The 20,182-nt window shown below is 41.1% G+C and overlaps 1 protein-coding gene across 2 annotated transcripts in view; it reads left to right on the top strand.

Moving 5' to 3' along the window:
- LOC311038358 (mannosyl-oligosaccharide 1,2-alpha-mannosidase IA) overlaps positions 1-20,182 on the top strand; it is a 225,185-nt gene that overhangs the window by 190,343 nt on the left and 14,660 nt on the right. The window contains exons 5-8 of one of the 2 annotated variants that reach the window (XM_084047836.1): positions 9,572-9,666; positions 15,950-16,076; positions 16,327-16,420; positions 18,233-18,348. In XM_084047836.1, the coding sequence (XP_083903962.1) occupies positions 9,572-9,666; positions 15,950-16,076; positions 16,327-16,420; positions 18,233-18,348 (432 nt within the window). The remainder of the gene's footprint in view (positions 1-9,571; positions 9,667-15,949; positions 16,077-16,326; positions 16,421-18,232; positions 18,349-20,182) is intronic. The other variant, XM_084047837.1, reaches the window with a different exon arrangement.

Raw genomic sequence — 20,182 nt, 5'->3', positions numbered from 1 at the left:
TTTCAGGAAAGCTTAGGCACAGTGAAAAATAGAGTATAACGTAATAGAATTCAGTGTCCATGCCATCCACTTGTATACAGCACATACATGCAGTATACATGCAGTACAGGACAATTCCATTTGGTACACGCTCTTTTTTTTTTCCTTCTGTCTTAACCATGTAAGGTTTACTTTACACTCTATTCACTTACATGCTGCAAATAATGCAGTCACACTGTTGCTGCTGAATATTTCAGGCAGGAGCAACAACTACCACACTGGCAGTGATGTTACTGTACTGTACTGTACTGTACTGTACTGTACTGTACTGTACTGTACTGTACTGTACTATTTTTGCTCAGTGTCCACCACAGTGTGTCTGCTACACAGGATATCTCTCCTGCTGTAATGCAGGATCACCCTTCACCACACCTGTTCAAATGACAGGGGAAGAGAGAGGGAGCGCAACATACATACCTTATGCCCATGCTCACTAATATAGTAAAGAAAAATCATAAAGTGATTTTTGTACATGATACTGACCATGATACTGACCAATGACCATCCACTCAACATATTGTAAGCATGAATGAACATGCACACATACCTTATGGGCGCCTTAACATACTGTGTATACACATACTCTTCTACCCCAATACACACACAAAGAAATAACAGTGTATTCCAGATTCAACTGATGAGTTCTCTGACCCTTTATCTATAGCTAGTTCCTTGATGGAAAGAGCTGCTCTTGTAGAGGTAATGGTGTGTGTGTGCCTGGTCTCCTTATGGCCTTGTCGTGATTTAAAAAGAGTTACGATCCCAAAGCCGTGCCTCAACTCAGCCGTGTGATTTAAATTAATACAATTTCAAACCGGATCTCCCCTCAGTAGAGCATCATTGCTCAATCATCCATCTTCATTTGAACTGCTGTACTGGAGACATTTCATCTGTGCCCAAACAATTCAGCGCAGTCAATATTTATCAGTGCTGCATACAAAATGGTTCAGTTCAGGTTACATCGCACCGTGGCCCCCCATGCGTCGAGGCTCACAGACTAAATGGCGCATGGTATGAGGGGCAGCTAAACGCAGCACAGGAATTCCCACGAGAAGGAGCTCGAGAGACGAAGGCTGCCTACTCTGACCTTGGGATGGAGAGGACAGGTGCCCTAACATGATTACATCACCGCAGAAACACACCCTCATCTGCTCACTGTCGTGTTTTCCCGGAGGGTGATCCCCGTGCTGCATTTACACAAGTACTTAAGTACAATTTTTAGGTACTTTTACCTTACTTGAGTTTGTAATTTTTTGTACTTTATACTTGTACATCTCAGAGGCAGATATTGGACTTTTTGCTCTACACTTATTTGCAAACTTTAGTTACAAGTTACTTTGTAGATACTTTGACTATTCGAAAATAGCTGATCTACAAGCTCACAACGCGTTGCCATGTGCCATGTTGTTAGCTTAGATCGGCTATTTTGGGCAAATGCTCCCCCCAGAATGAGGATGCTGGGGTTCAAGTGGTTAAAGCAGACCACCCATGGAAAGGGGGAGAGGAACACATGGTGGAGAACATGCGTTGGAGCTTTGGAGACATGGTGGCGGTTGCGAGTGAGGTCAGCGTGTTAATCTTCGCTCCCGCAGGCGGAAGATTGGAATTATTCATCTGCGGTCATAAAAAAGGAAGTTTTCCTGTCCTCAAACGAGCGACATCACAATGTTCTCAAAATGTCACCCGTTATATTTAGACCACTGGAACTTGCTGCTGTGCCGAGCTTGTGTCACGCGAACGTTGTGCCCTGCATTCTGCATAATCACATGGCCTCGACTCGTACACAGAGATCAAAATATGAGACACGAATCCTCTTGTGCGTCAAACCACAGAGTACATTACAACCGTACTTTGTTGCTTCCTCTTTGTGTTCAGACTATCAAATTCGGGGGCAGCCGTAGTGTTAGTGCAACAGACTTGAGTTACAACTGTACTTGGACCGTCTACAGAAAATCTACAAGCTGAAAACGTGTTGAAAACGTGACGCATTTTGAGCTTGTACTATTTTTGGCAAGTGTTTGGCCAGAATAGCCAAGCTTGGGTTCAAGTGGGCTCAGCCACACCCCCGCCCCACCCCGTGGGCGCTCATCATGACCATATGAGCAGCCATCAGCTGGGTGAAGCTGAAACAGAATTTCCCCCATGGGATCAACATGTCCCGTCCTCCCTACTCCTTCTCCAACCTTTCACTGCCATAAAAGAGAAAAGAGGTGGTGAGATGGCAGCCAAAACGACAGCCATGAAGAGACAGAACTTCATTCTTCTGTTAAAGGCCTACATTATTACTCAGAGCGAGTGACACCACAGGAGAGAGATTTGCGGGACTGACGAAGTGTAACCGTTTCCTGCCGAGCGCTATAATGCATTTTAGAAACCCCCCCCCCCCCCCCCCCCCCCCACCGTCATTTTATTGCCACATTACGTGAACGTCAAATCCGTCAGCTGTCTCATCGTTTTTTGTGAATTTCTCCTCAATGCTGCAGAGTTAGAAGGGAATAGAGGTGGCAGAAGAACCCATGTAGGGATCTTAACGTTAAGCTATGGCACAGGTTTCAAAGTGTGGGCCAAATTCAAGAGGATTCCAATATTTTGGGCATGTGATTATACGTTTTCATAATTTTTCAAAGATAAAAAGTTCTACTTTCACAATAGGGTGTCCACTGGCCGCCACAGCCAGAGGGTATGGCTGCTGTTTGGGGTTCTTTGGAATGGAAAAGTTTGGGAACCCCTGATCTAAGGGTAGATAGAGTAGGAGAACCTTTGTACTTGAGATGAGAATTCAAGAAAATTATGGGATAGATGCATTCATACAAAGAATATACATAGATCAAATAAAAGCTGTCTCTCCTTAGAAAGATGTCAGATGTGGAGATGGGACAAATGTGAAACAGTTTGAATGCATCTGTACCTATTTACTCCTTTCTAGCAGGGGGTTATGCCACTAGAGCATGACACTTCTGGGTTTTGATAACACTATGATGGAGGGATACACATTACTGTAAAAGTAGATATCTCTTGGATCAGTAATTTTAGCAGTATCTTGTTACAGAATCTCCCCAAAACAAATGTATTACAATAAACTAAAGTATTTCGAATTGTCAAAAATGATCTTCGGAAAATACAAAAACACAAACATTTTATTAATTTATTTTTCAGACATCTCTATCTGCAAATGAATGAATAAGATACTGTAACTGTAGCGCTACATGTACATGCTCTGACAATCTGGGACACGTTACCTAATGTCATGTTAGAACATTTGTACTTATTACCCATTATTATAGATGGGGCAGCCATGTGTGCAAGTCTGTCACAAGGGGCCCAGGTGAAAAAAATTATATTAATTACTCGGGCTGTGACAGTATAACCCCTGCATTCCCCCTGGAAAATATGCACATGGCATGCTCTGCACGTTGCATTAATTTCCCATTATTCCCATTTCACCATTAGGCCAACATGACTTTCTACTGGCTTTGTACAAGATTTAATTGTGACCTTTCATCTTAGTGATGAAAGTGAAGGTTAATAAGACAATCGTATAGTCTATGTTGGACACCATAATTGGCGGGTCCAAAGGGGGCCCTCCTCTGGGGCACCGGGTGCATTCGGTTCACACCTCATTTACACCAGTGATTCTCAACCTCTTTAAGTTCCGTTTCAGACCACAGAACCTCATTTGATACAATCTTTGCTATATATCTGAGACCCCAACCTACACTGTAAAATCCTTACTGGTCCATTTGGTTCCATTTGTACAGTTATACTCTCTGAGTTGCAGACCCAAAAAGGGTACATTGATTCTTGAACAATCTTGTACAGTACAATGACCAACACTAAATACTATTAGCTTTTTCCAGTTTTTTGTATTTTTTTACCCAAAGTATTTTGTGAATTTTGGAAACAAAAATGCTGTTCTCAGAAGTCTTACATGGACATTTCTCCCGGCCTGTCAAAAACAAATGACTGGTGATCATGTCTGGGCACAATCAAAACGATGGAGCTTGCACACTAAAACAATATTTCACCCACTGTTTTACACCTGTAATCTCCTGTGATGTGACAATAAAACTGATTCTGATTCTGGGCACATGCCACTTGGTTGCTGGAAGGATTGAGACGTTTGGCTGGTATCTGAGAATGGTTCGTTACTTCGTTTCTGTATCTTTTTCCTCCGTGCCATGTTCTGACATTGTCTTCACTCTGGCTGTGCACTGGTGGAAAGTAACTAAGTACATTTACTCAAGTACTGTACTTAAGTACAATTTTGAGGTACTTTTACTTTACTGGAGTATTTCCAATTTTCAGTAATCAAATATTGTACTTTTTCTCCACTACATAAAAAAAAAAGCTTTAGTTAGTAGTTACTTTGTAGTAATATTTTGATTATTATCAAAAAATATACAGTAACCACTTCATTTTTAAAAGATTTGAAAACTTGAAACTTTTGGTACTTTAAATATATTTTGATACCAATACTTTTGTACTTTACTCAAGTCAATTTTTAATTATGGACTTTTAATTGTAACAGAGTATTTCTACATTGCAGTATTGATACTTATACTTAAGTAAATATGTGTGTACTTCTTCCACCACTCTGGCTGCGTGACCCGCTCTGCTTCTGTAGCGGGTGAAGAACCAGCAGAACAAACACATTCTGCTCTGGGCTGATGTCGACTATCGTACAGGGAATTCTTAGCAAAGGGAAGTAATGAAATGAGCTGTCTCTTGTCCATGCTTGTGCATGTCGCTCCTCTGTGAGTTCTACCCCCCCTCCACCCCTCCTCTGTCCAATAGGCAGAAAGGTGGAAGGAGAAGATGGCTAATGCAGTGGTTCTCACAACTTTTTCTTGTCAAGGACCGCCAAATGAATATGTATTTGGCTGTGGACCCCCATCTAAAAATATTTTGTGCCAGGGACCCACATACAATATTTGTGTATATTGTTCAAGTTATTTGTTTGAAATAGCTATATTAAATAAAATTCCAGCACAAATTTCGCTGCGGACCCCTAAAGGACCCCTGGGGTCATCTAATCTGGGAGTCTGGACATGTGTGATATGGGATGGATTGTGTAAGTAAGTGGCGCATGTCAACACAGGGCATACAGTACTTGCAGCTATAATTTCAGTAATGAAAGTCAGGTAGTACAGTACAGTACAGTACAGTATAGTACAGTACAGTACATGAGGCCTGTGCTACAGTGTGTGGCCTGTGAGTCGATGTCAGTCAGAAACACAAGGGACCAGTGTGTATTGAGGGTATAGGGATTTATGAGCTGGGGGCCTGTAGTGTAGCTTGTGCTCTGCTGTATGATAAATCACAGAACAGATGCCAGCCAAAGGGCTTTTGCAGTAATTAATACCCACGTAATTTATAAAAAAAAGCAAACAACAATAAATAACTGCAAAATAATCACAGTTTGAACCCTTTCTCTCTGTGTGTGTGTGTGTGTGTGTGTGTGTGTGTGTGTGTGTGTGTGTGTGTGTGTGTGTGTGTGTGTGTGTGTGTGTGTGTGTGTGTGTGTGTGTGTGTGTGTGTGTGTGTGTGTGTGTGTGTCTTCACCTGTGAACCTGTGCTTTGCTGATGACCTGGCTGGGCCTGGGGGTCATTAGTTACCCCTTTAATTGACCATTTTCCAGCCATTTTGCTCTTATGCACGTCATACACCTCCCTGCCCCAAGTATGATGTAAGAGCAGAATGGACTCTATGTGAATATGATCAATAAGAGAGAGAGGGTGAGTGAAAGAGAGTTGACAAGCACACACATACTGTGCATGCACACACTCATGCACACACACACACACACACACACACACACACACACACACACACACACACACCACACACACCACACACCACACACCACACACACACACACACACACACACACACACACACACACACACACACACACACACGCACACGCGCACGCACGCAGGGTAAATACTGTTTCATCAAAGCCAGCTCCTACTATATTGATACCGGCAGAAATAATGAGGCTGTGAGTGTGCCTGTGAGTGTAAATACACCCTGGGCCTTTTCCCAGAAGGAAGACAGACAGACAGAGCAGGGCATTCTGGGTAACCATCGATGGACTGGGCCAATGCATAGAGCAACACAGTAGGAGGTTGACGTACTGTAATGACACCCAGTGATGAGATTACTCTTTTTATTGTTGCACCATATTGCCTAAATATAACCCCTCCCCCCCTTTGTTTTAGCTGAGCAGCTAAATAAATGTTAATAATGTGTGGCAATTAAAACAATACATTGTTCTAATTCATTTTTACCAAAAACATTTGTGTGTGTGTGTGTGTGTGTGTGTGTGTGTGTGTGTGTGTGTGTGTGTGTGTGTGTGTGTGTGTGTGTGTGTGTGTGTGTGTGTGTGTGTGTGTGTGTGTGTGTGTGTGTGTGTGTGTGTGTGTAATGTGGGAGATATGGAATGTATGAATACACTGAATTATCTAAAAAATGCAGCTTTGACTTGTAGGCCAGGGATTCTGTGCAGCACAAAAGCACTTTGTTTATAAGGCTGTCAGAAATACCTTTACCTCCAGTTAACTATAGTAATTGCAGCAATTCGTATTGCAAACAGTACACTGCACATCCCCTAGCAGTCAGTCAAATAGGCCTACAGATGTGTGTGAGTGTTCAGTGTACCATGCAAGGGCTCATGGGTAGTTCTTTTTTCCTTTTGAAAATGACCTTGTAGCCATTAAATTGGCACTTGAAGCACGTGAATAGAATGTATGGGTGCAACATTTTCTTAGCATTTTGTAAAGGTGACATTTTCTTTTAAAGATGTTACTTTGTAGGTGATTTTTGGGGGAGCCTTGGATGCACCTGGCCATGACATGAATCCAAATATTGTCAGTGGTCTTTATAGTCATTTCAGCTAATCAAAACCCATTTTTACATATTGCAGAATGAAATTATTATTATTTTTAATTATATTTAAAAAATAAAGCTAAAAAACAGTTTTTAGTTTGTTAGAACCATCCCACGATGAAAGGAGTGAAAGAAAAGTCTTGGTTCCCCACTCATGGAAGAATATTTGGACATCTACAGTATTGAGGTCATATCCAACCCAATGTTCTACCAAAGTTCAACATCACTTTAATTAAATCTGCTGTGTTGCACCCTGAAGTAGTAAGATATAGTAAAATAATAATAATTCCTCATGAACCCCAAGAAGCCTCAGTTACAGGTTAAATGTGTAGAACTGGACACAATAAAGCATTAATAATAACAATCTTTATTTGTTTAGCACCTTTCATGACATGAAATGCAGCTCAAAGTGCTTTACATAGCAAGAACAAATAACAAATATATTGGTTCTCAAATTAGGGCTCGGAGACCCCCAGGGGTCCTTGGGGGGTACCAGGGGGTCCCCAGCTAAATTACTTAATATAGCATCACAAACATTTTAACCGCTTTAACTATATTTTATACTTTGGCTATTCAAAAATAGCAGATCTGCAAGCTCATAGCGCATCACTTCGTGCCCCGCTATTACAGATCTGCTATTTTGGAAGAATCGTGAAGATTTGTGCAAATCTTCGAATATATATGAAGTGACTCATTGTGAGCTTGTAGATCAGCTATTTTCTCTAGTATGGGTCCCGGGCAAACATTTAATTTCACTTTTGGGTCTTGAGCTAAAAAGTTTGGGAACCACTGTCATAGAGTATAAAATATTTTAGTCCTCAAAGAACTTTGTTCAGTTCGGCAAAACCTACTGAAGATGGAAAAGAAACTCAACTTCTTTTGAGGTATGCTAGAAGCTTAAACCTAACAACTTCTGACAAACAAAATGCATTTGCAAACTGGAGATACTAGCTAATGCTTCAAGAAGCTGAGCAAATCTTCTCCCAAATTCAGGCCAAAAAAACAACAAAAAAACAAAGTAATAGCATTACTGGCAATAATAATCCAAATAATGGAGGTCTGCTATTTCGTTCTTCTTTTTTATGACATATACAGTATATATTTGATCTTCTTTACTTGCTCATACTGCCGAGTCACTGGTAAGGTATACTCTCTCTCTCTCTCTCTCTCTCTCTCTCTCTCTCTCTCTCTCTCTCTCTCTCTCTCTCTCTCTCTCTCTCTCTCTCTCTCTCTCTCTCTCTCTCTCTCCATCCCTCTAATTAAAATTTCTGCTTTGTCTTTTCTGAACCCATGAGTACTTACTGTCTACCATTTCTTTCTGTCATCTTTTGTCTCCAAGGCGCTTTGTCTGTCTAGCCTTCTCTCCCTCTCTCTAGGGTTGAACCCCCCACATCTCTTTGGCTCAGTATTGCTATCGTTGTCTTTCCCCCTACTGTTTATATTTGTATTTTTATCAAGCAATCTTCCTGCGAGATAACGCAGATTTGGTGGCCTGTTAATTGGACTTGCAGTCGATGTTGCCCCTTTATCTTCTGAGCCCCACCTGTGAGGAGAGATTGTGCTAATTGTGCTGTTTGTAGACTACATTGAGATGCTCTCCATCCTGTTGGAGCTTCACTTTGTCTGGCCTTGTTATAATTCACATGATCAGTTTTTATGTGTAACGCTTCACCAAGAAAAGTGTGGGGAGGTTGTAAATGACTCTCAAATCTGTTGCCTGTCAAGGTAATAGCCAGGGCTGATGGACTGAGCTTATAATATGTATGTAAATTGCTGAATTGGAGTTCACCGCACATTGTGACCATTAAGGCTTTTTAACTATATCCTCCGCTCCGCGTGTGTCTGAAGTTAGCCTATAGTCTTGAAGAATATAAAAAATATAAATATATAAATAGGCTTTAGAGATATGTATAGGGTAACCCCTGTATTAGTACTGTATTCTGTATATTAACTGTCTAGGAAGATTATTGCGCTTAAAACAACGTTTCTGCTTCGGGGTTTACAATAAACATTTGTTTCAAGATTACCACCGGTACTCTTATAAAGCGCCAGATCTCAGAAGTTGATATTGTTGTCATCACATTTCATTATAAACAAAAGGAAGTTGGCTGTATCGTTAAAGGTCTTATGCCATTGTTTTTTTTTTTTTTTTTTTTTAAAGAGACGATAATTGACAGGCAAAATCCCTCAACAGCGACACCCGCAGTCAAAGATTTGACTGCGTCAAAGATTTGATTTCTAAAGCCTTGAAAAGGCTTTAGAAATCAGAGAGAAAAAAAACTGCCATGGATCACTGGAGTGGACTTTTCAATTAAAACGTTTTAATACATGTTTGAAGGACCATGATAAACACTTTTAATGTGTTGTAAAACTGAATGTCATGAATGTCATAAGATACAAAAATAACCCGACTCATCAACCTATTCCAACCTATTCTACAAGCCAAAAAAAGGTGGTTGATTGTTTTGTTGTGGTTGATTGAGCATAATTGTTCTACAGTCCCGTAGTACGTGTGTAAGGTGTTTGTCGAGAGTGTGGATGGGAAGTAAAAGAGCAACATGCACACACATGTACTCAGTCACATTCTGTATATTTGTGCATTTCATTGAATTCTTTCTCCTCTCTCATTTTTGTCTCCTATAGCTGTACAAGAGGAAGGTAATGGAGCTGGGAGAGAAGCTGCTGCCTGCCTTCAACACACCGACGGGGATCCCACGAGGCGTTATCAACTTGGGGAGGTGAGCCTTGACACCAGCCAGCCCTCACCAGTGGTGGAACTCACTTATTTTTTTAACCCATTATGACCTGAGGCGATTCTTAAAACTTTGTAAATCCTAACAGTTTTTTGAAAAAAATCTAAAAGAATATTTTTTCAAGATTTTTCAAAAATAGCAAATCTACAAGCTCATAGCGCGGCACTCGGTGCCACGCTATGAGCTTGTATATCTGGTATTTTTGAATAGCCAAAGAAATCTAAAGTGACACAGATGCGTTACAGGTCGAAGAAATACTGTGTTACAAGTAAAAGCCTGGAATTCAAAATGTACTTGATTATGCAGAATATCTGAATAATATAAAAATCTTTTGAAAATAGCAGATCTACAAGCTCACAATGGATCGCATTGTGAGCTTGTAGATCGGCTAAAATGGCCGAAATGTATATAGGGCTGAAGTGGGTAATGTATGTTTTGTAATAATAATCAAAATCTACAAAATAACTAGTAACTAAAGTTTTCAAATAATTGTAGTGTAGTAAAAGTATAATATTTGCCTCTGAGATGTAGTGGAATTAAAAAATACCTAAAAATTTTACTTAAGTACACAGTACTTGAGTAAATGTACTTAGTTACTTTCCACCACTGGCCCTCACCCCCAACAGCCCTCTGCGAATCCCTCATGGAACAGAGTGTCGGCTCATGAGGTCGGACGTTAGTGATTAGAAGCCATGCCTGCGTTTGCAATATGTTCATCTTGGCAACACGTGCCTCTTCGTCCTCGAGGGCCGGCCCCTGATGTAGTGAACGGTGTTGGGGTTACTCGTTTAGCGTCTCAGCCACATGAAAGCTGAGTTTCAATGTTACAGGGATATTGCCCTTTTTAAAATGCAATGTTATTGTTATTTGCAGAATGCCCTTTCCCGACTCTGCAGTGTTGTTAATATACTAACGTTTCACTATGCATGATCTTTGCTCTGATTGTAGGTTTGAATTGGCCATCCCGACTGAAATTTCTAGGTCAGGCTGTGTCTGTTTGAGCAGACAGAAAAGAAGGGCAGCACAGATATTCTTGTACGATGGGGTTAAGCACTTAATCTCTTTTCAGATTTGACAATCTGACAAGGAAGATTGCTTCTAACCAATAAGTGTTGAGGGCATGAAGGAAAACAATATCTGTCAAAGTGATGAATGGTAATAATAACAGAAGGCTACTCTGTCATTCAAATCACCTTCTAACTACAGTATACCCTCTGTGTTGCCTCCTTATTGTAGATATCGTTGCTGTCGGGCAGAAACCAGCTAACTCCATTTTGACGCTTTTGATTTTTTTTCCCATAAATCAGTGCTATTGAACACCCTTTACGTCTGTGTGTTGGTAAAACAAATATTGAACCAATGAAAAGTATTAAAACGTGCTTCTGACAAAACCAGCTAACTCCAATGGATCCTCAAACGTTCTGCTAAATCAGCTAACTCCACCAAAGGGTGGAGTTAGCTGGTTTTGCTGGTTAGCTGCCAGGCTCCATTCAGCTGTTCTTATCAATGATGAACAAAACCTCCTAACTCCACTTTTTGTTTGTTTTTTTCATTTCCTGAAAAATGAACATTTTGGAGTTTTCTCTTCATCCAATTTTGTTTGGTTTATCTCGTCTCGTAACAGCTAAATTATTGACGTATAAAGACTTGTATGCGCAACTTCACAGAGAGCTGGGTTTGCAGAAAGGTCTTTGTGAAGTCAGTGATGGAAATAAGCTGTCTTCCTTCTCGCATGCCCTCTTTTCCCTCCCATTTTGTTCATCTAAATCTTCTCAGAATACTCTCTGGCACCTCTACCGTCCACCTGCTCGCAATTAACCTGCCAGCCTAGCTGGACATCTGCTGGCACATTTAATTACCCTATTCTAACAATTAATCCCCGCTACAACACCCAAAGTGGGCCTTCAGTACAGATGGGTGGGGAGAAACCGGGCTCCCTGTTGTGTGGTAATGTGGGGTGTATGCAAAGAGATATACATTGCATACAGATACAGCAGAGGTGGAAGAAGCACTCATGTTTTTTACTTAAAGAAAAGTATCAATACTACAGTGTATAAATACTCTTTTACAAGTAAAAGTCCTGTATTCCGAATTGACTTGAGTAAAAGCACAAAAGTATTGGCATCAATATATACAAAAGTAAAAGTACTCATCATGCAGAATGTCCCATTATGCAAAAGTTTTCAAAACATATTTTTTAAAAAAGTTTGAAAATAGCTGATGCAACGCATTGTTGTGAGCTTGTAGATCTGAATAGCTGAAGTATAGGGCTGAAGTGGTTCATGTATATTTTGTATTCATAATCAAAATCTACAAAGTAACTAGTAACTAAAGCTGTCAAATAATCGTAATGGAGTAAAAGTACAATATTTGCCCCTGAGATGTAATGGAGTAGAGGTAAAAGTATTGAAAATTGGAAATACTCAAGTAACTCAAACACAAACACCTCAAAAGTGTACTTACTGTACGTACAGTGCTTGAGTACATGTACTCAGTTACTTTCCACCACTGAGATACAGGCGGGCAGGTGTGCACCCGCAAAACACACAGACAAAGAAACACACACACACAGACATTCTCTCGATGCCCTGCGTTTTACAGCAAGTGCGTGACTTTTTGAATCAGGTGTGCCGACAGCGAGGCGTTGAGGCCCGTGAGGCGTGACCGAGTGAGCTGCTTAACCCATTGAGACCTGGAACTGTCTCATTTTTAGATCTGAGCTAAAAAGCATTATTTTACACTTTAGGCTATTCAAAAATAGCACATACTGTATACAAGCTCATAGCGCGGCTACGAGCTTGTAGATCTGCTATTTTTGAAATGGGTGCAAATCTTTGAATATATATATATATTTAAAGCGAACCATTTTTAACTCAAATCTTTGCTTCTGGGGGGTCCCTGGAACAACATATTTTGATGGGGGTCCGCGGCCAAATACATATCATTTTGGGGGTCCTTGACGTGAAAAAGATTGAGCACCACTGATATAGAAACATACGTTTTTCAGAAAACTGTTGGGATTTAGGAGACATGTAGAATCGGCTTCAGGTCTCAATGGGATAAAGGCAAGCCAGTGAGCTGATAGGGCCCCACACTGAGCAGTGTTGGAAGCAGTGTTGATTTCGTCGACTACCTTTTTTCACTGACGAAAACGGAATAAAAATGAATTAAAAACTAAGCTCTGAGGACTAAAACTAAGACTAAATATATTGAGAATTTCGTCAACAGATAAAACCTACTGTAGACCAGGGGTCTTCAACCTTTTCAGGCCAAGGACCCCCTAGCTGAGGGAGACATGAAGCAGGGACCCCCTCTATACTGTATAAAATTGTGTTTCAGAATATACTTTTTTTGTTTACTGCTCTTTACTGCTCTTTTTTCCCCTCTACACCTATACCTCTTTGCCAAAAATAGCCGATCTACAAGCCCACAACGCCTCGCAGCGCGAGGCGTTGTGGGCTTGTACTGTAGATAGTCTATTTTGGGCTTAAGTTCTCCTCAGAGAAGGGATGCTAGGGTTCAAGTGGCTAAGGTAAAAAGAAAAATCATATCACACAAAGATTTGGCGGACCCCCTGTAGTAACACTGAGGACCCTCTAGGGGTCCCGGACCCCCTGTTGAAGACCCCTGACCTAGACTAAAATGTTAGGGAGGGACTAATGGAGAAGAGATGCAGTAGAACTAAAAGACAATTCATTTTATGTTTGGTTGCGCTCGGGTGTTGCGCTCTGTAAATAGCAGATCTACAAGCTCACAACACGTTGCGACGTGAAAGTGTTTAAGCACGTCTGTGGGTTTCATAAATATCGAACCAAAAATATTAGCAAAAGCTTGTGACTAAATAATAGCCGCATTGGATCGATTGGAACACAGCTTCTTTTTTTTTCTTTTTCTGAGAAGTTAAAATGTTGGACATACAAGGTTTCTGTCAACGATTTAACCCATTCAATCCGGGCATGCGTCTCTGTCATTTTAGATTTCTTTGGCTATTAAAAAATAGCAGATCTACAAGCTCACAGCGTGGCACCGAGTGCCGCGCTGTGAGCTTGTACATCTGCTATGTGTGCAAATCTTTTAATATGTAATTTTTTAAAGCGAACATTTGTAACTGGATCTGGGGGTCCCTGGAACTAAATATTTTACAAATGTTCGATTTTTTTTTGTTCATTTTTTTTTCAAATATACATAACAAAATATATATTTAAATATATATATATATGTTATATATATATTTTCACGATTTTTCAAAAATAGCAGATCTGCAAGCTCAGCGCGGCACCGAGTGCTGCGTTATGAGCTTGTAGATCTGCTATTTTTTTTAAATCGTGAATAGCCAAAGAAATCTAAAATGACAGATATGTGTTCCCGGATTGAATGGGTTAAAGGTCCATTTCGGGCTCTCTCAGTCAACTGTGTTTGTATTTTGTAGCCCTGACAGAAGCTCCTGACAGCTACTGTCAGGAGCGGCAGTAGCTCAAGAGGTAGACCGGAAGGTATAGCCAGTTCGACCTCCGGCTTCTCCTGGCTGCGTGTCGAAAGTGTCCCTGAGCAAGACACTGAACTGCCACCGATGAGCATTCACTGTTTACTCCCTAGGGCTGTTGGGGGGCGGTATGCTGCCTGACAGTAAGTGCTGCCTCAGCATAAAAACTATGGGGGGGATATACCTCCTGCCTCCCTGAGCAAGCCAGTGCAGGCGTATAGTTGTGTTTGGGGAGCAAAAATTACATTTTGAATATATCAATGTCTCAAAAATCTCTCGATATAATAACGTGCCGATCGATGCCACTCTGATGAGTGTGCATTCATATGATTTACAAACGCTTTAATTCCCCCTGTGTCCACCACCCCCCCCCCCCCCCCCCTGCATACTTTCTCCCTGCTTTCATCCCTGCTTTCATCCCTCCTCTCCTAACCCATCGATACCTGAGGCCGAACGTTTTCATGCCAAGGACCCCCAAAATGATATGTATTTGGCTGCGGTCCCCCATCTGGGAATGTTTTGTAGCCAGGGACCCCCAGAAGAGAACATTGATTTTGTGTTAAAAAATATTCGAAATTATTGTAAATGTCGAGATTGTTCAAAAACATGTTCCAAAATAGCAGATGTACAAGCTCGCAGTGCGGCACAAAGTGACGCACTGTGAGCTTGTATATCTGCTATTTTTGAGAACCACTGTTCTAAACCACTGCTGTAAATCCTAAGAGTTTTCTGAAAAACCTATGTTGCTATACATACATAGCTAAAATCTAAAATGACTTTTCTGGTTTTAATGGGTTAAACATACAGACAGTATGTTGATATTACTGGTGACAGACTGTATATCATACATATACATCTATATTTATATTTATTAATAATACATTTTAGGCCCGAGCTACACTCACATTTTTTACTTCTAATTCATTTGTATTTATACTTATTTATTTTAGTCCACTTATTTATATATTTTTATCTATACTATATTTTTATATTGTTTGCTATCATCGGCAGAGAAATAAATCTGAACAATTAAATGTATTGCAGGCCTTAATTGAATCGAAATAAGTGTTTGAAGCTGCAACTGGCAATAGCCAAAAGTTAAAATAGATCAATATGCCCTGGACAGGTGTGCCTAATGCCTTTTCCAGCTCTCTGGAGATGTAGATGGTTATCGATCGCCATCTGAAAAAGCAAGTACTTCTCTCGCCCAAGTCTGCTCAGCTCTGCTACCACTCTTACGGTGCTTTAAGCAGCGTCTTGAGTACCGACTGAGTAGCTTCTTCCCCCAGCTGTGGCACACACTGCAGACAGTGTGATGAACAATCCAATATCTGTGTGAGTTGTCCCTAAAAGCAGCCCATGGATCAAGTGGATGGATCAACTGTTTCTGTGCGAGACAGTCTACAATAAATATCTACAAGTAATATTGCCGCTATTGGAGAAGTGTCTTATGAAATCAGAAATGACTGTAAAACACTTCCCTCTCTAGTAGCTACATGACGTACTGTACCACAATGCACTGTAATAAGTTGAGCCGCTCTTACAGTATGTCAAGTGTTTGCCTCTGTCGACTCGGGATTTTAGAGCACTTCTCTCACCATAGCACACACTGTCATTTATTTGCATATGATACACATTCAGCAGGGAGCAAACCTGTTGCTTTTTTGTAACCTCTCTAACCACTGTGGCTATCAACATCCCATATATTTTTTCGTTACAAATCAGGCCTACAAAATCATGTGTGTGTGTTTATGGTACTCACTTGGTGTGGTTTGGTTTCTGTTGCAGTGGCACCAGTTGGAGTTGGGGGTGGGCGTCCGCTGGGAGCAGCATCCTGGCTGAGTTTGGGACCCTGCACCTCGAGTTTGTACACCTATCTGAGCTCACTGGCAACCCCATATACACAGAAAAGGTGGGCCACAATGACTGTGTTAAATGCAGTATATTCTGGAAACTGTAGCTATGAAACCGTTTTGCTGAATGTTTAGGGATGCATTGGGATCTATTGATTTGATTGTTTTGAACGTCAAGGGAACATTTAATAGTGCTTAACAGCGTGTAATGTTTTTGTTTTGTTTTAGCCCTGAGGCAGTGATACAATAAAAATCTAATGATGAAATCCGACGCTCATGTTCTATGGTTCTCCCATGGTGTCTCTGTAGGTGATGAACATCAGAAAGGTGCTGAATAAGATTGAAAAGCCCCATGGTCTCTACCCCAATTTTCTCAGTCCAGTCAGTGGCAACTGGGTCCAGCGTAAGTACAGTACTTTGTTTGTTGTATATGCACACTTTGTCTGCGCTGGAAAAGCCGGTCCAGACCTACAGTACATCAGTGTGACAGTATGGTCAGCCATTTGACCCAAGATGACAAGAGCAGCCCATTAATATCACCTTATGAAGCAGTGCTTATTTTTGATATTTTCCATTTATGAAATTGTACAGTGACTTCAGCACTCAATGGCAGTCCTTGAGCCTCACTTTTCCAACTTTGTTGTGTAGAAGCCCCCCGCCCCCCACCCACAAGTCTTCCAGCCATCTGTCCATTCCTTTTCATTTTAATAGCAAGATTATAGTGACTGCAGTATGAGGGTTATTAAAATGATAATGAATCCAATTACCTGGGGGAAATTGAATCTTCCATTTCACCTGAAAGGAGGAGAGAGAAACAAGGACTGGCTGCAATACTAATCTAGAATAAGATTATGGGAGCTAATTGTTGTTGTAGGTGACTGTGTACTGAAGCCAGCCAGATAAATAGCAGAGACAAGGGAAACAAAGAAAGTATCGGCAGCAAACTGCAGGTTTTTTAATCATCAGCGATGGGCACAAAGCATTGGCTTCAAAGCTCTCCGTCTTTCTGTCTGCCTTTGTGAAGGACAAACAAAAAGTTCCCTCTGATAACCTTGCAGGGGAGTGTGTCAATGTATGTTCTGCATGGTTATGAATGCGTGCGCGTGGGTGGATGGCGATCCATGCACACCTCCACTCCAATATCGTATTCAGCCTGTTGAAGTGGAACTCAGTCTAACACAGAGCAGGAGGGGAAAATCAACGCCCACACGCCTTGTTTTCGATTCCCGGCGACGGGTTTTGAGTGTGTTATGTAATAATGGATTTTGCACAAACTTTCTAACTGTTTTCAGACTGCCACCTCTGTATTGAAAGAGCGTGGGTTTGCAAAGCACATGAACAGAACAGGTTATCCAGTAGAGTGTCAAGACAATGAAGACTGCAAGAAACCAAGGACATGCTGTGGTGTACGCCATGCATATGTTCACATTGAGTGCTCTTACAGTACATGCACAATAATACGCCGATTAAGACAATACTCTGGTTGTTGAAATTATCATGTAAACGCTGTTCTGTCAGATTTCCTAATGTGCACATGTCTGAAATACAGTAGCCTTAAAACAGAAAAACGTCAACAGACCCGACTTTTGAGTAAAACATGTAAACCTGGGTTATTGTAATCCAGTAACTAGTGCTACTGTATGTTCATTCGACTTATTGCTGTGACCTTATACCCAGTAATCTGTGTATTAGTGTACATGTGAACACAAACTGAGAACATATACCGTAACGCTGCTTGCCTGCTTCATGCATTTATCCTATTATATTTGGGCATTAGTACTTCACAGAATTTAACAACAGACAACAAAAGACATGTTAACATGTACACAGTCAGAGCCCAGTAGTGACTGGCATTCAATGCTCTCACCATTGAAGGAATTAGTTTTCTGCTAACCATCTTGATGATGGACCAGTGTGCAGCACTAGTTAATTAAGCATGCAGCAAAAAGTGTATTTCTATAAAGGCTGCATACGGTATGGACATTTTATTTTCTGTATTTTTGCATTAAAGCATTGTGAAGTACTTGTGAACGTGGAAACATGGCCACCCTCACCCGTTAAAATCTAAAGTCCATGTTTACATAGCCTGATGCAATTCCAACAATCTAGAGACGATGTCTCATCAGCCACTATGACGGCAAGACTGTAGAATAATAGGTTTCGTGAAAGAGTTCGGTTTAACCGCTACCCACACCGCCCCCTTTTCCCTTCCTAGATCACGTTTCCATCGGAGGCCTGGGGGACAGCTTCTACGAGTATCTGATCAAATCCTATCTGATGTCAGACAAGACGGACGAGGAAGCTAAAAAGATGTACTACAGTGCGCTGGAGGTAGGCAAACTGTAATCTTATATTGTACACAGAGACATGCTGCTCTTACTGTCGGGGGAAGGAGAGAACTAGTGGATGGAGTTCAGTGGAAATTAGCCATGAAATATAGCATGTAAACATATACTATTTGGTAGACGCTGTCATCTGACGCGCATCACAGAACCATGGGTTCATTTTTATTGGCACAACTGGCCCCAGTGTGAGCAGATAGGTGGAAGAAGACATTATCAGGCCAGAGGAGGTTCCTGGGAGTCTGAACCATTATTAGCTTTGTGACTAGACGGGGAAATGTGATATCCATATGCAATCACATCAGGTAAGACACGTGCACATTTAAAGCATGTGTATTTGAGTGCACACGTTCAAAGTGGCCATTACAACCACTTTGAACCCCCCCCCCCCCCCCCCCCCCCCCCCCGACACACACACACACACACACACACACACACACACACACACACACACACACACACACACACACACACACACACACACACACACACACACACACACACACACACACACACGCAATCCATAATAACTATGCTGATATTTCCTTTGTCCTCATTGGGTCAAGCCAGAGGCAAAACTCCTAATTACAGTCATTCACAAAACCCCTGTAACCTGGTGTTTAAATGATAATGGCTATGGAGGTCTTATAGTACGGGTTTTACCGGAGATATGAGGCAACGTGAAGCAACCAGATCAGTCACCAAGTTGGTGTGTCATTGCCTTTAGACATACTACAGTACATGTACTGTATGTACAGGGATCCCAGGTGTAGGCACAGGACACATTAATTAACTTTGATATTCAAATCAAGTCAGATTACTAATTAGAACTGTGTTGGATGGACATTTTCCAATTATTCTACACCATGATTATAGCAGATAACAGCTAACAAGGATGAAACTCATTGGTTTCAGCCCTCAAGGAATGTGTGAATGGAACATCATGTTCATTAGCGTTCATTCTGTAGTTAATTGTTATAATTGCCTGTCTGCTCCTCATGTGTATTTTAAAGTTGTTTTTGTTTTTATCATATTTGTTTCAGGGACTATCTTATCTCTATAACACTGATTATAGTGAGTACGTAGGAATGAGCGAGATAGGGTACCCATCGCTTGGTGATAGCCATTATCTCAGAGTATTTTTTTTTTACCACTGTGCCAATCCACAGGAACAGTTTGTCAATAAACAGCAGTATTAAATCCCATGGTTTTCCATGTTTAGTAGTTCTTCCTCTATTTCTCGTTTGTGCCCAGTTGCATGAAACCACTTGCTCTTAAATTTGCATCTAAGTATGCCTTAAAAAAGTGCATACAATCATCATAAGGGTTTCCTGAGGATGTTTGAAGGGGAAACCCTTTGATCTCTAATGTTTGCCATTAACCCATTTTGGGCGGGAACCCCTTTTTGTAACTATACATTTTAGGACGGGAACCCCTTTTGGGGTTCCTGTTGCTTTGTACAGTATATAGCAACATAATTGTTTCTTAATTTTTGAATAAATATTTGAAGTTTTTCAGAAAGCTTAGGTCTTGTTTTTTGTTTGTCTGTCTTCAGACATTAACTTGCTGAGTCCAGGTTTGACACAGCAGGGCATGCAACTTGGACAGGTTGTCACATGCCGAATGTCAATCAGCCTCATTAATACAACATTTAAATGCATTTGTCAATGAGGAAGTATGCAGGACTGTTGAGTGATACAAAACCTCCGTTCAAAGTGTGATCAAAATGTATAAATGTACCATACTTTAGATCATTGGTTCTCAAAGTGGGGTCCGGGGACCCCCAGGGGTACTTGAGGGGGTTCCAGGGGGTACCCAGCAAA

Source organism: Gymnoscopelus microlampas (assembly GCF_963454915.1).
Source record: "Gymnoscopelus microlampas genome assembly, chromosome: 3".
Classification (NCBI taxonomy): Eukaryota; Metazoa; Chordata; class Actinopteri; order Myctophiformes; family Myctophidae; genus Gymnoscopelus; species Gymnoscopelus microlampas.
Note: the sequence above shows the minus strand (reverse complement) of the source record. Positions and strands in the feature narration are given on the sequence as shown.